Below are 14,480 nucleotides of genomic sequence, written 5' to 3' on the forward strand. Positions count from 1 at the left end.
TGTGCTCCCTGCTAACCCAAGACTTCCCAGGCAAGGGAGGGCCAGCTTGACTGTTGCTTCCCAGTTCATACAAATGGTCCTTTGCTACCTCTGACCATTTCTGACCTCGCTGTGGTTCTCGGTGCTTTTTGCCTGAAATCTCCTGGGGAAAAGAGAATAATGGAGGTGGGGGAAGTTACTGAGGGGAGGCGGGTTGTTGATAACTGCAGCACTAGAGCCCAAAACAGGAATCCTATTGAATACCCAAGTGCACATCAAAGGCACCTCCAGCTTCAAGGCCTCCTCCCAGCCCACGTCCTGCTCCACCCGAACTTCAACCAGGGAACACGACGACAGTGAAGTTTGCCAAAAGAATTCAAGTATCAGTGAGATGTTCTGGCCAGGTTACGGGAAGGATGACTAGGGCAGAGACACCAAAGAGATCCCATTACTCCACACCCAAGACAGCTAGGGGACCAGGTGCAGACATCACTTTGAGATGAGGGAAATTAAGGGATTGAAAAGAAACTTTGAGTTCCAGCCTCAACAAGAAGCTGGAGCATGTGGTGCTCAGTGAGGGGTTATCCTATTTGGAGGCCCAGCTGGTCTCCTGCAGGCTCAGCCAAACACGGGAAGCTCAGATCCTTGAATGTCATGTGGCGATAGGGGGCAGGGAGGCCTCAAATGTCTTCAGCCCTGCATAGGGCTAGTAGGGCTGACCGGCAGTCCCCTTTCACTGCATCCTGCAGGCAAGAGAGTCAAGAGTTAGAAAGACCCACCATCACTATGGCCCAGGCACTCTGTCCCCTCCCTCATGCTGGGCCAGAGCTTGTCTGGTGCCTGGAGTCCTACACGAAATTAACAGAAGACTCATGAGTTCTCCAGGGCGTGACTATGCTTAGCTTTGTGCAGGGAGTATAGGGCGGAGGTAAGGGGCGAAGCTCTGGGACTCTAGGTTAAGAACTAGCCAAGTCTCACCTGGAGGGAAGAGTAGAGGGACTTCCCAAATTTCTTTTTGAACTCAGCTCGGATGCTTAGAAGGTCAGTCTCACTTCGAGAGACAAGGATACGCATCAGGACTTGGTAATTGGGCTCAGTTTCCTGGTGGAGGAAGAAACAGAATAGGGAGGGCGTGGTAGTAAGATTCTCACAGAGTAGGGATTGGACGGCATGGTGAATTATTCTAGGAAGTGGAAGTGAGGTCAGAGTCCAGGGAAAAGAGAAGTATACATTATCTAGGGGCAAAAATGATCAGAGTCCATCCTCATGGAAGATGATGCAACAGGAAAGATCAGTCTCTGTGAGGGCAGTGGAGTATTTCTGGTTCCTTCCACATGTCTTTCCTGGCCCTGCCACTAGCTTAGAGCCTCATTCCTCCAGAGCTTGGTGGTGGACAGGTACTCAAAGAAGGATAGAAAAGACTTGCTACCTATAAAGACTTCCAGGGTGAAAGCCAGGAAGACTGTTTTTAACTTCCAAGTTAATGAATGTCTAAGGAGGATACACCTACCCTATCCCGAAACTGAGTTGATGGGGCTCTGATAGTGAGAAGGGTTGTGTGACTTCCAGTTCTGATCCTGACCCACCAGGGCCATCTTGCACCCTCATCTTTACACATCAGTTTCTCCTGGTTGGACCCCTGGGGCTCAGCATCACTGTCCTCCTCCTATACCTGTACCAGGCCTCTTACTTTTTGGTTAAAGAAGGTCATGGAGGGTTCAGTTTAGAAATAATAGAGGTTCATCATCAGATCATGAATTATAATTGATTATAATAAGTAACGTGTTATCATGAGAGATTTCTAAATAAAAACTTTTGGTTGCAAAAATCCTATTTGTGTCATGAGCTGTGCACTGGTGCTGTCACTATTCCCTAATAGCTTCTTTTTCAGAGTTTCCTCAGTCACTTGACTCACGAGACCCTTCCCAGAACTGCCAGAAACCCACACTTATGGCATCCCCACAGATCATAAACTCCCAGGAAGAAGCAATAGAAAATGATGAAGTAGAAACAGAATGCTCTATTTCATTTGGACTCATTACCTAATTGTCAGTGGGCCTGATGGCTACGTTATTTTAAATTTCATGTGTCATCACTTTTGTATTGTGATAAAGATTGCTGATTGTTCCCCAGTATCCATCCTTCCCTTCTTCTGACTCTTATTATTCTAAGTTGAAGACCTGAGACAAGAGTCACTCATTAACTGAATATTCCCATTGGTGTGCAAGTACCCTTTATGCCAAACCTATATTAAACATACTTCTAGTCTTGTTACCTGAGAATGTACTTGGTATCTCATACTGCCCCAGGATCTTTATAATGAACATTCATTTTATGGTTCAGAGTGGTCCAAATTTGTCCTGAATCAGCCTTCACCGAAGGTCCTTTTTCTGAATAAATACTCATCACAATCTATGTTTTCACACATTTCTCATAAAAGAATAGCACAGAAGCATCCTGACTAACTTTCTCCTTTTTAAAAACAGAATTTCAGAAAAATAGGCAAGGCTGTATTATTGTTTTGACTCCTACTTCTAAGATAAATGTAGCTTTTACATCCAAGAGCGTGGGTCCTGAGAGTTGTTGTTATTGTTAGTGCCATCGAGTTGACTCCTAGCGAGCCTGCGTACAGCAGAGGGGAAAGTGCCTGGTCTTTTTGCGCCATCCTCTCACTTCTGGAGCTATATCAGACAATGTTCTGCTGCTATTCACAGAGTTTTCAGGGCCAATTTTTTCAGAAGTGGGTCACCAGGTCCTTCTTCCTTGTCTGTCTTAGTCTGGGAACTCCGCTGAAACCTGTCCAGCGTGGGTGACCCTGCTGGTATTTGAAATATCAGTGGCATAGCTTTCAGCATCACAGCAGCCACCACAGTATGACAACCGACAGATGGAGGGTGTGGTTCCCTGACTGGGAAATGAACCTGTGCTATGGCGGTGACAGCGCCAAATCTTAACCACTATACTACCAGGGCTGGCTGTGCTGGGATACAAATTTGTTTTTATGACAGGAATTTAGACAGATAACCGCAACTCTTTAAATGAATCTTAGTGTTGACTCATTATAATACTACAGGCTTTATTGGGTAAGTACAATAATCTACTGTCAAAATGGAAACAAGTGCTTGTATATACTGTCCTTTGAATAGCTATCAACAAGGCATGACGGTTTCTCCACCAGTACGCTAAAAGCCATTCCATCTGCCAGAATGATAACTACTTTTATATTCTTCAAATTTTTGTTAGTTTTTATTTATAAGTTTTGGGGGACAGTTGTATTAACAGGAGATCTAGCTCAACGAGCAGAACGACTGGATTCTGTTGGTGAAATTACTCAAACCAAGGTTGCCAATTTAAGTGTGGGTAATGTGGAACACAGTCTGACCAGTGTGGAGAAAGGTGGTCCTGGGTGCTAAGAGCACCTGTGGCATAACTTATAGTGCAGACTAACACCTATGGTACAGACCAGGAGTTGACACATGGCAGGTAAATATCCTTTCGGACCATTATGTGTTTTGCAGGGAGATGATGTGACTTACTAGCTGTGTGACCTTGGGCAAGGCACTTAACCTCTCTGTGCTTCTCTACTTCTCTCTGTAACCTCTACGAAACAAGGCTGGAGTGTGGCCGTGAGGATTCATTGAAATGTGTGTAACGTGCTCAGCAAAGGCCCTGACACACGATGAGCACCTGAGAAATGCTGGCTCCTGTCACTTTTCTTGATAGAGTTATCACCATCACCATTCTGGCAACAACTGAAACTGGACAAGGCACTGTCTTACAGAGCAAATTCATATCTATATTTGGCCAACTAGACATTAATTCAGCCAAAATTTTAGCTTCAGTGCCCCCTTTCAGTGTCAACGAAGTTAGCTGTAACCACAGCTCACTCCTCTACTCTTGAGAAGGCAGTTTATAAACCTAGGAAAAGAGAGCTGCTATGTATTTATAAAGTAAATAACGAGATTGTTACATTTTAGTGTGAAATGTTCCCTCTATCCCAGAAGGTGTCTCCCCCCATTTCTGTTCCAAAGGGAGGGAAAAGGAGCGTCCCCCTCACCTGGAGGGCTCGGTGAAGTTTATCAGCAAAGTACAGCGGTGTGTTCCTGATCACTGAGGCTGGAAGCAGAGAGCAAAAGGTGGAGAGAGGTAGCTCCCCTCCCAGGACAGACCCCTACCCCGCGTGTCTTGAGCAGGCCCCTACCTAGGCTGAGCAGAGGCCCCTGCGCATCCCTGTGGAAACGATGCCGGACAGTCTTCTCCAGCTCGTGCCCCGTGTCCCGCTGGTACTGATGGAACACTTGCGGTGTGCATGGGAGGCCATCAGAAAGACAAATGGGGACACGAACCCTGCCCCCCTTCCTCAGCCAAAACTCATCATTTGAGTAAGCTGGGGAGATAAGAAGGCTTGTGTGTACCTCGGACGAGGTGCTCAGGATTTCTCTGGGTGAAGACGAGGACCCACGTCCCCTTTGTGCTGGGTCCTTCAGCCCGCTTTAATGCCTAGGAGGGAGGAGCAAACCAGGATCGTTGGTTGGGGGCTGGGGAACCCTGGTTACGATGTTCCCAGAATCCATCGTGGTGATGATGGAAATGGGATTAACCTGTAAATTACTTGCTTTTTTAGTTTATTTATTTATTTTAAAGGTACAGGGCTAAGTGAGGGGCTCTGCTCTCACAGCCAGATACCCTAGTTTGGAAAAATCTTGGTTCTCAAGGAGTTAAATTACCCCCAAGGGAGGGTCTGAGGAGGGTTCCCCCACCCAAATGCCCATGAGAAGAGAATCTGTCAGTTGACAAGCTCACTTCTTATGAGTCCAGGAGTCAGAGGCTAAACGAGTGAAAGGCTTCACCTGTGACATCATCTGACATCCCTGGCTTCATCATGTCACTGACGACTCCTTCCCCAAGGCAAGGACAGGTTTGCAGGACAAATGGGTATATGGGTCCCTGGCTGTAAGATCTGGTGGAGGAGGGTGTCCTATATGCCTGGCTGTGCAGACTCCTCAGTCCCCGACTCACCTGGACATCCTGTTCTGCCAGGTTATAGTCAATGATTCCACAGTAGCTCTCACGGCGCCCCTAAGAGGAGAAACTCTCTCAGGATGACTCTTTGAGGAGTAGCTTTTTATCTCTAGGCTGACAAACCAAACCCTGGTCTCCCCCAAAGCCCTCTCTTGTTAATTATACCACAGCAACACTCCCCACTTTGTTCCACCCCCTTCCCAGTGGTGCAACTCCCTTCCCTTTCAGGCCAGTCCTCTTCACCTTGGCCAGGGCCAGGAGCAGGTCCTGCAAGATGCCACTGGTTTTAGATTTGATGTCCTCCTCGGCCTCCATCTGGAAATCTGGGGTAGGGTCAGGAGCTCTCTGAATCCTCCTGATTTTTCCTAATGTGGATATCTCCAGAACCTGTCAAATGTCTGACCCACCATACCCTGCCACCCCTGCCATCCCCTGCTTGGAGTAGCTTGATGGCTGCTAGATCCCAGGATGTAGGGCAGAAGCACCATCAGGGACACCCAAAAACATCCCTAAGCTGCGAGTAACCCATGCACTGTGGGATCATGTACTATGGGGTGGCCTCATCGACAGGCCCCAACCTGCTGGGGGCAGGAGGCATCTGTGATACAAGATTGGCCAGGCAGTGAGGAGGGGACAGGGAAATTCATATTAGGAAGTAAGACGGCTAGGGCCAGGCCCCCTCACTGGAGGTGAGAAAAGTGATGTGTGAGGTAGGATGTGAAGAAGAGAAAGAGCAAGAAAGGGAGAAAAGGAAGGGAAAAGAGAAAAACGGAAGCAAGAAGGAAGAGAGATGGGAGAGGGATTAAGAAGATAGGCCAAGTGCAACCAGAAGGACCTACAACTAGAATATACAACTATGTACTGGGGGGCTTTGGGGAGAAGAAGAAGAAAAATGAAAGATTGGCAACAGATGCTAGCTCAGGTGCCAATCTTTAAAAAAAAAGGAAGATAGGCCAAGATTGGACATCAAAGGCAACTTGGGGAAAACAACAGAAAGAGGTGGGGTGCCAAGATGAGGATGAGAAAAAGCTAGCTATCAATTAGTGGGTGAGGCATGCAGCCGCCAAACAGGGCCAGGAGCCAAGGGCCTGAGAGGTGACACCCACCACTTATTGAGCAGGTCCCCACCTTTCCCCTTGGCTGCAGCAAGGTTCCATTCAGCCCGGGATGTGGTGTGATGGCAGAATCAGCAAGGGGCTGGGAAGATGCCATGGTACCAGTGGGACTGTCACAATGCCCAACATTGTCATTACTTCGGAATCTTCCCCGGAGCCCCAGACTAAGATGGTTAATCACTGCTTCTCTTTCTTTAATGACCACATCTGGCTCTCTCCCCTGGGGAGACTGAGCTCTACTGGCAGGAGGGTGGGGTTTGGGGCAGTTGGGTGGGAGACTCCAAGGGAACAGAGCTTGGGCAGACAGGCTCCCAGAGGGCTCGCCTGTAGGGAGTGCAAGAGGAGAGGACTGTCCTGTGGATCCCCTTTCAGCTCTTGGAGCCCACGCCCTCCACGTTCTACCGTGTTTGTAGAACGCCAGGCACTCTTGCAGCTGGGGTGGGGTTCGGGTGGCAAGAATTTCCATGGCCACATCCTCAGCAGAACTTGAGTCCTACAAGAAATTGGGAGGCCACTCTGAGACTGGGCCATGTCATTAACATGGCAGAGAGCAGATGCTGACCACATGTCCTTCTGGGTCAATCTGGGATGTCTAAAGGGGGCCACTGCCAAGACTACCCCTCCGGAGTGGGCAAAGGCAAAGCAGTCAGCCCTCTCCTCCCCTCAGTGGTGTACTGACTTCCCAGACACCCCAGCACGCCTCCTCTCCTGTACCTTCAAGGCTGTCCTCAATTGCTGGGCATCGAAACGGGCTGCAGGCTGCAGCAGAGCCACCACAATCCTCTCGAGGGAGCCGGAGAGGGCTGCCTGCAGGGACTGCAGCAGGTCCTACAACAAAACGTCCCCATGGTGGAGAAGCAGGCTTGGGGGTCAGGGCCTCGACATGTGGGGTGGTTTGGGAACCTCTGGCTGGTTTTCATCTTACCACTCGCCCCAGGTTTAGCCAGGCGGCAGGGGTTGGCCTCAGCTGCTATTGCTGTACCCCCTGCCTTCCAGGGGGCTTCTCAGCCAAGTCCACTGCTCCTGGGAAGTCAGAGCGGTCTCACCTGTTGGGTGCGCTCCTGGAAGCCTCGAGAGATGAGCTGCCTTTGCTGTCTGCTCCGATTGGTCAGCACGTCCACAATGGCACTGCTGTCCACGCCTGAACCAAGGTGAGGGCTGGGCTGTCAGCTGGGCAGAGCCCACCCAGGGTCTTTACAGGGGTGGGATCCCCTTACTCCTCGGATTTGAAGCCTCCAGAGGAGAGAATAAGATCCAGGAAAGGATTGGGAAGGACAGGAGTAGGGGCTATAGCACCCCCACTTCCATTTGGTCTCAAGAGAAGATGCAAATAAGATGCCAAAATGGCATGCTAATCTGACCCAAATTTAGGCAAAGGTGGCCTAGTGTGGTGAGGGGGAAAAATGGTTTTTTGGGATCACAAACTTGGATTAGAATGCCAGTTCTGCCTTTATGAGCTGTGTGACCTTGGGCAAGCCTCTTACCTCCCTGAGCCCCAGTTTTCTCATCTGTAAAATGGAAATAACAAGACTTATCCTGGGGGCCGGCCCAGTGGCGCAGTGGTTAAGTTTGCACGTTCTGCTTCGGCGGCCCGTGGTTCGCCAGTTCAGATGCTGGGTGCAGACATGGCACCACTTGGCAAGCCACGATGTGGCAGGCGTCCCACATATGAAGTGGAGGAAGATGGACATGGATGTTAGCTCAGGGCCAGTCTTCCTCAGCAAAAAAGAAAGGAGGATTGGCAGCAGATGTTAGCTCAGGGCTAATCTTCCTCAAAAAAAAAACAAAAAAAGACTTATCCCACAGGGGTGTTGTGAGAATGGGTATGACACACCTACCATGGTACTTGCCATATAGGAATTAAGGCACTCCACAAACATTTATTGAGCACGGTCAGTTCCTCCTTCCTGGCTCCTTCTTGGTCTACAGACTGTTTTCTAAAAGGTAGATCTCCAAGCGCAGTGGGAAAAGGGCTCACCTTGGCCTGCAATGGCCCTCAGCAGCCTCTGCACGTCCTTGTCTGCACTGAAACTCAAGAATGTCCTGAGGGTGCCCAGGGTTCCCCAAGCTGCAGTCTGTAAGAGTGTGGGGGGAGCATCTCAGGTCTGCCAGTGCCCCCCCCCCAGTGCCCCAGCCAGACCACTGGCACGGCCTCAAGGCCTGCTCTCCCTTTTCCTATCCCCGACCCTCTCAGAGCCCCTGAGCTGATACAGGACAAACAATTCCTACAGTCCCAGCAGCACCCACCTTGCTGGCAAGGCCCAGGTGGCTGAGGATCTCCTGGGTCAGGGATGGTCCAGTCTTCCCACTGGTCACAGACATGGTGCAATGGGCTGCCCCAGGGAGAGAAACAGGAGCCAACTGAAGAGAACTTTTGGCCTTTTTGGCCTTTTTAGGACCCCTAGACACCGGAGTCCGGGCTCCCATTGCCCCCTCCTTTCCCTTGTTGCAGAAAAAAAGAACATCAACTGCTTGGCAGGTTTGGGAGCCCAAGTGGAGAGGTAAGAGGGGAGCCCCACCTCCGCTACCTCTCACCTCTCCTTCAGGAAGCAACGACTGATCAAGGATGCTGCTAGAACTAGCACCAAACAAACCCTCCCTGATCCCGGGGCTGGTTCCAAGGCTCCCCAACCCCTGGTCTGCGGTCCGCGTCCCGACCTTCCACGGCCTGGCTGGGTATCGCGGGGGGCCGTGTAGGGGAGGTGCGGCGACGTGGCAGGATTAAGTTTGTGGGGTGGGAGAAAACAACTAATGGCACCGTCCCCTGCCTTCGGCCCCAGCCTGCAAGTAAGCCCCTGCCCCTGCCCACAGAGCTGCCTACCTGCTGCCTGCCCTTCACCCTTGGAGTTTCCGGCTGGGCTCTTGAGGTCAGTGGGTGCAATCTCTGAGCTGTGAGTGTGTGTTCTTGCGGGTACATGGGTGCCTGGAAAAGGGAGCAGGCACTCATGTTAGAAAAGGAAAACTCCTTTGTCCCTCCCCTAAGTGATCAACAAGGTCTTCCCTCCCAGCGTGAGGGCCCAGGTCCAGTGCTTACCCAGAGGCGCTAGGAGTGAGGCAAGGTGTGTCATCTCAGCCTGGTGGCGTCCCTGTGTGGGCACCAGCTCCTGTGTGGCCTGGTAGAGGAGAGGAGGGCGAGTGCAGCCCAGGCTGAGCAGCCAGTCAGATGACCTCTCCAGCAGACCAGCCCCTGCTGTGTCTGGCACTGGCCCCTCCCAACGTGGGAGAGGACCAGGCTGTACCTGGTTCCACAGGCAACACCTCCCCACAGAGCATCTCTCCTCCCAGGAATGGGGCCTCAGCCCACGTGAGAGAACCCCGCTAGGCCTCTCAGCTGCTCAGCCTGGACACAGAGGGCTTTGTGTACTGGCTCTCCCTGTGGGGCTCTGCCTGTGAAGACCAGAGAAACCCAGTCTTGAGTCCAGCTTCTGACCTGGCTCTGCCTCTGGCTCCAGCTCCCTGGGGGGGGCAGGTCAGACAGGCTCCACGCTGATTTCGGGGCTGATACCAGCAGGGCACCCCAGCCTGCACCCCAGAGGGGGTCCCAACCCAGAAATTCACTTGACTACTGCCTAATTAGATCAGCCAGCCTGGGTGGGGAAGGCGAGGGGTCTGTTCATATCCATGGGGAAGGAAGGGCACAGGTATTGGGGGGGTGGGAAATGATCAGCAGAGTCAGAAGAGAAAAATGAAAAAATTGTTCCCTGGGGACAGAAGCACCACGCTCCCAAAAGGCGATTGGGAAATGTGGGAGGCTCCCTGGCTCCCTGAGTCTCTGTGTCTCAGAGTCCCTCTGTTGCCTTTTGGCCGCCAGGGCTGTTTTAGCTGCAGGTGATGCAACCCCAGCAGCTGGGCTGAGGCTGGCAGTGCACAGAGCAGCAGGTGAACAATCCTGGGGAGCCTCAGGGCCCCTGCGCAGGCCTCACAGCCAGCTCCCTAGGCTCTGAGAGCAGTCTCCTTCCTGCCTCCCTAGAGAGCTTAGGTGGGGGCTGGGCACAGAAGCCAGAGAGCTGTCTCCACTCCTCTGCCACTGTCCCAGCCCAGGAAGGCCCTCAGTGGTTTTCCTACGTTCCTGAGGAGGGACCTGCAGCTCTTCCTCACAGCAGACCAGGCCTAGGGAGATGCCACGAAGGGAGATTTCCATGGTGGCAGTCACTGCTCCTTGCTTTTCTCTCCTGTTAGAGTGGAAAACATACACTGGTTTTTCTTGGAGAACAAAAAACATGCACCAGTTTTTGCTGGAGAACATGGGTTCATTCCCCAGCTCTGCCGCTAGTCATGTTCTATAACCTTAGCTAGTCATCGCAGGTCTTTGCATCTCTGTTTCTTTACCTGGAAAAATAGGAATATTGGGAGAGTCGGGGGGGGGGTGCACCCTGGGGTATCTGAAGATAGGTTTCCTGGAGGATTAAATGAGGTAATACATGTGAGGGCATTTGGCAAAGTGCCTTATAAACTAGGGTTGCCAGATTTAGTAAATAAAAATACAGGACTTGGGCCAGCCCAGTGGTGCAGCAGTTAAGTGTGTACGTTCCACTTCTGTGGCCCTGGGTTCGCTGGTTCGGATCCCAGGTGTGGACATGGCACTGCTTGGCAAGCCATGCTGTGGCAGGCATCCCACATATAAAGTAGAGGAAGATGGGCACCGATATTAGCTCAGGGCCAGTCTTCCTCAGCAAAAAGAGGAGGATTGGCAGTAGTTAGCTCAGGGCTAATCTTCCTCAAAAAAAAAAAAAAAATACAGGACACCCGCTTAAATTAGAATTTTAGAAAAACAACAAAGAATTTGTTGGTATTAAGAATGACCCAAATATTTCATGGCATATACTTGTTGTTTATCTGAAATTGTAATTTAACTGAGCGTCCTGGATTTTACCTGGCAAGCTGAAAAATGGGACTCAGTTTCAGCTTGGTGGTTAAAAGCAAAGGTTCTGGAGCCAGAGTCCTTAGACTCAGAATTCTGGTCTGCTGTGTGACCTTGACAACTACGTAACCTTTCTGTACTCAGTTTCCTCATCATCAAAATGGAGATGATAATAGTGATTATATTGTAGACTACTGTGAGAATTAAATCAATTAATACCTCTAAAGCACTTGAGAAGAGTGCTGGGCACAGAGCGGTAAGTACACATGTCCAAATATTAACTGATATATAATAATAAATATTGTTATAATGTTATTTTATATTAATAACTGTTATTATTAACGTGTCTCCCTAAGAAGTCCAATCTTAGCTCTTTCCTGCAACTTCTTTCTCGCCAATCCCCAATCTGGCCACAAGAGGGCATCAGCAGCCACTGAGAGTCCGGAGCCCTCTAGTGGCCGCTGAAGGTCTCTGAGACTCTGGCTGCACACACGTATCAAGAGGCCTCGTGTCCACTTGTCGGGAAGTGCAGACTCCTGAGGACATCAGGTTCCTAAGAGGACTTGGTGGGCGGGCAGATTCAGGGGAAAAGCCTCGGGTAGACATCTACTCATAGGACCCCCCTGAGACAGACCTCAGGACACATGCAGGAGACCTCCTAGGCTGGGTTACTGCTTTACAGTGGCTCCACAGCCAAAGTCCCCGTGCCTTCAGCTTTCTGTACCCTTTAGAGCCTCTGCTGGGCACACGTTCCAAGAAGGCTTGGAAGGAAATGAAGCGAGAGAGAGGGCTCTTGTTTCCCCAGTGCAAACCTCTGCAAGGGACTCCTGGCTGACCTGCAAGGCTGAACTCTGGATTTGGAGAAGGCAGGCAGGAGCCCAGTCACCTAGCAGAAGCGTAGTCCTAGTTGCCTAGGAGTGTGAGGACTATGTGTGATGCATTTACAATCGCTCCACCGAAACTTGGTGGAATGTCACTTCTTTTGTTCCTTCGTTTTGTTTTGTTCAATTCCAGGGACAGATTGAGGTTGTTTTCATATTTACTAATCACCTTCCACCATGCTCTAAATTTTAGAATTTCAGTGTTGGAGATCTTAGAGATGACCTGGTCTGCCCCGCTCTCGTTACTGACTCTAGGAGGTCAAGGTGTTGGAACTAGAATCCAGGTCTCCTAACTCCTTCTCAGTGTTTTCTTTATCATTCAGATCAAGTCATATAGCTGATTTGGGGTCCCTCTTAGTGGACTACAGGGGGACAAGCAGTAATATATAGTCTCAGCTGTTCGCTCACGAACATTTCAATTCTTAACCATCTTGCTTTTTTTTGCAAATAAATTGCACGATTTCAGAATACATAGATATTCCTCCTGGCTATTTTTCTTCTTGTTAGGAAACTTTTTCTCCCCAGAACTCTTGGCACCTGAATTCCTCCGCTCATGTACTAGCCAAGCTCCACTCCTTTACCCAAATGGGCTTCTGTGTTACACAGCCAGCCTGACCTGGGAAGACCCACTTTCCACAACTGGGGTCCATGTCTTTGCCTGTCCCAGACGCCTGTACTCAGATATCTACATCTCAGGCTGAAGGCCTGGTGGTGTCCTCTGCCTCCAGACACCTCAGTAGCCCAGCAGCCCAAACGGAGGAAGTGAGTCACAGCAGGGCAGGCAGCTTGGGGCACTATGGGCGTGGCCATGCCGGCCCGGTGCAGTGGGGGATGGGTCAGAAGGGCTGAGGTAAAAAAATCCCCTGGTTCAGCCAAGGTGGTGTGTCTGTGTGTTCGAGTGTGTCCTAAGTATGTTGACAGAACTGGTAGCATCCTTCTAATACTGCCTGAGGTCCAGCTTTTCATTCTCCATCCACCTTCTTCTTTGTCTCCTGGAGGAGGTGTACACCCTCTTATCTTTATTTCTCAGGCCCTGGCAATCCAACGTCTGCCCCAAAACTTCGCCTCCCTACTGCTATCTTAAAAACAAGGTCAATGGTCTTCAGTCCTCCAAGGAATCATTTAAAAAGTCTGGTGGGGACCTTGGGAAAGCCTGGCATCTAGGAAAACTGCCTGATAAAAGGGTTCAGAAGCTAAAGGAGGGGAGTCAAGTAGGACAGAAGTGTGGGGAGGAGTTAGAGAGGGACCCAAGGGTTAGCCAAGGCCCAAAGAGGAGACACTGGGACCCTGCTGGAAAAGAGTGTGTGGGTGTTTGGCAGTCTGGGGAGGGCGCTGGAGAAAGGTAGGGGGAACTTTGGAATTGGGAGGCTGAGAGGGGGAGTGACAAAGGGGTAGAAGAGGTAAGAGAGGTTAATAAGGGAGGAGTTCAGCCTGGGGCGAAGGAAAACAGGGCTGGAGGGGTTGCTGGGAACTGGAAAATCAGGCAGTCTGGGGCTGACAAAGGCTGAAGAGTCCCCTGGGGGCTGCTTCAGGGGCGAGCTGGGCCAGGGGTGGGCCAACAAGTCTCATTCCTCCAGCGGTAGGCCAAGGCCGGGGTCTCCCTGCAAAGAGCAAACGAACAAACATGTTGGAATTCAAGCAGCTTCTGCCTCTAGCTCTCCAGGAAGAGGCTGAGGTGAGGGCCAAGCTCTCAAACTAGATTAGCAGGAGGTCACACTCTTTCCTAAGAGAACTGTCAAAGCACCTGCACTTGACAGATAAACCAGCAAACAAGCCACTGTGGGAGGTTCTAACCGAGAGAGCCTAAAACCGCCAACATTTCATCACGGTAAAAAATTGTTACATCTACAAGGAGTAAGTTGTAGCTCTCTGTAAACCCTCAGACGCATCTTAGTGACGCTCTGTCCACGCTAAGAATCAAGGCCAGTTTTCTAGGATAAACATGTTGCATCTTCCTGAAACATCAATTTTACCAAACTAAGGGAAAAACATTTTTTAATATGAACTTGAACACAGATAAACGTGGTGTAGATTGAAAACTAAATACATTCTACAAAAGTTGGGGCTTGGCTCTGAAGGGTCTCCTGCTGTAGGGGGTGTGTGCCACTGGCGGCAGGTTCTACAGCTGTTGGGTGGAAACGCTGTCTGCTTTATGGCGGGGGGCCCTCGGGGTCGCAGGCTCCGCGCTGGGTCGGCCCTGGAGGGGCGGTCGGCCTCGGTGCGCGGCAGAAACTCGGGCAGGACTCCCGGGACTGCGCCCGCCGGGAGCCCGGGCGCCCTCCTCCCTCGGCCGCCCCATGGGGCTGGAGATGGGAAGTGTGGCAATCGGCCGGGCCAGGGAACTGGGGGCCGCGGCCGGCTGAGGTCGCGGACCGCAGTGAGGGCGGGCGGGGTGGGGCAGGGGCACGGCCGCTCCGCGCTCTGGATCCCCCGGCACCTCGCAGGTCTGTCCCGGGGTCCCCGAGGCTACGTCGCATCCCTAACGGCGACATCAGAGCGGCTGGAAGAGCCCCTCACTGCCTCCCCGCGCCAGGGACTCCTCCCCGGAGCCGGGGTGGCAGCAGGCGCGGCCGCGGGGCCCGGCGCGGCGAGGGCTCGGGCCCGGGGCGCAGCCGCGCGCCC

General features: G+C 51.4%; 2 protein-coding genes across 4 annotated transcripts in view; one reads left to right on the top strand and one right to left on the bottom strand.

Moving 5' to 3' along the window:
- Positions 1-338: 338 nt before the first annotated feature.
- ANXA9 (annexin A9) overlaps positions 339-14,480 on the bottom strand; it is a 19,501-nt gene continuing 5,359 nt past the window's right edge. Inside the window, exons 1-15 of one of the 3 annotated variants that reach the window (XM_046683534.1) lie at positions 9,547-10,574; positions 9,151-9,229; positions 8,938-9,039; positions 8,364-8,449; positions 8,095-8,191; positions 7,163-7,257; positions 6,831-6,944; positions 6,519-6,609; positions 5,245-5,324; positions 4,999-5,058; positions 4,395-4,479; positions 4,181-4,276; positions 4,037-4,095; positions 958-1,080; positions 339-722 (exon numbers count right to left, since the gene is read on the bottom strand). In XM_046683534.1, the coding sequence (XP_046539490.1) occupies positions 660-722; positions 958-1,080; positions 4,037-4,095; positions 4,181-4,276; positions 4,395-4,479; positions 4,999-5,058; positions 5,245-5,324; positions 6,519-6,609; positions 6,831-6,944; positions 7,163-7,257; positions 8,095-8,191; positions 8,364-8,449; positions 8,938-9,039; positions 9,151-9,184 (1,185 nt within the window). In that variant the 5' untranslated portion in view covers positions 9,185-9,229; positions 9,547-10,574 and the 3' untranslated portion in view covers positions 339-659. Of the gene's footprint in view, positions 723-957; positions 1,081-4,036; positions 4,096-4,180; positions 4,277-4,394; positions 4,480-4,998; positions 5,059-5,244; positions 5,325-6,518; positions 6,610-6,830; positions 6,945-7,162; positions 7,258-8,094; positions 8,192-8,363; positions 8,450-8,937; positions 9,040-9,150; positions 9,230-9,355; positions 9,518-9,546; positions 10,575-14,480 lie in introns of those variants that run through there. The other 2 variants (XM_046683536.1, XM_046683535.1) reach the window with 2 other exon arrangements.
- The window catches only part of CERS2 (ceramide synthase 2), a 13,353-nt gene continuing 13,062 nt past the window's right edge, over positions 14,190-14,480 (top strand). Inside the window, exon 1 of the mRNA XM_046683537.1 lies at positions 14,190-14,302. The gene's annotated coding sequence lies outside the window, so the exon portion shown is untranslated. The remainder of the gene's footprint in view (positions 14,303-14,480) is intronic.

Source organism: Equus quagga, chromosome 13 (assembly GCF_021613505.1).
Source record: "Equus quagga isolate Etosha38 chromosome 13, UCLA_HA_Equagga_1.0, whole genome shotgun sequence".
NCBI lineage: Eukaryota > Metazoa > Chordata > Mammalia > Perissodactyla > Equidae > Equus > Equus quagga.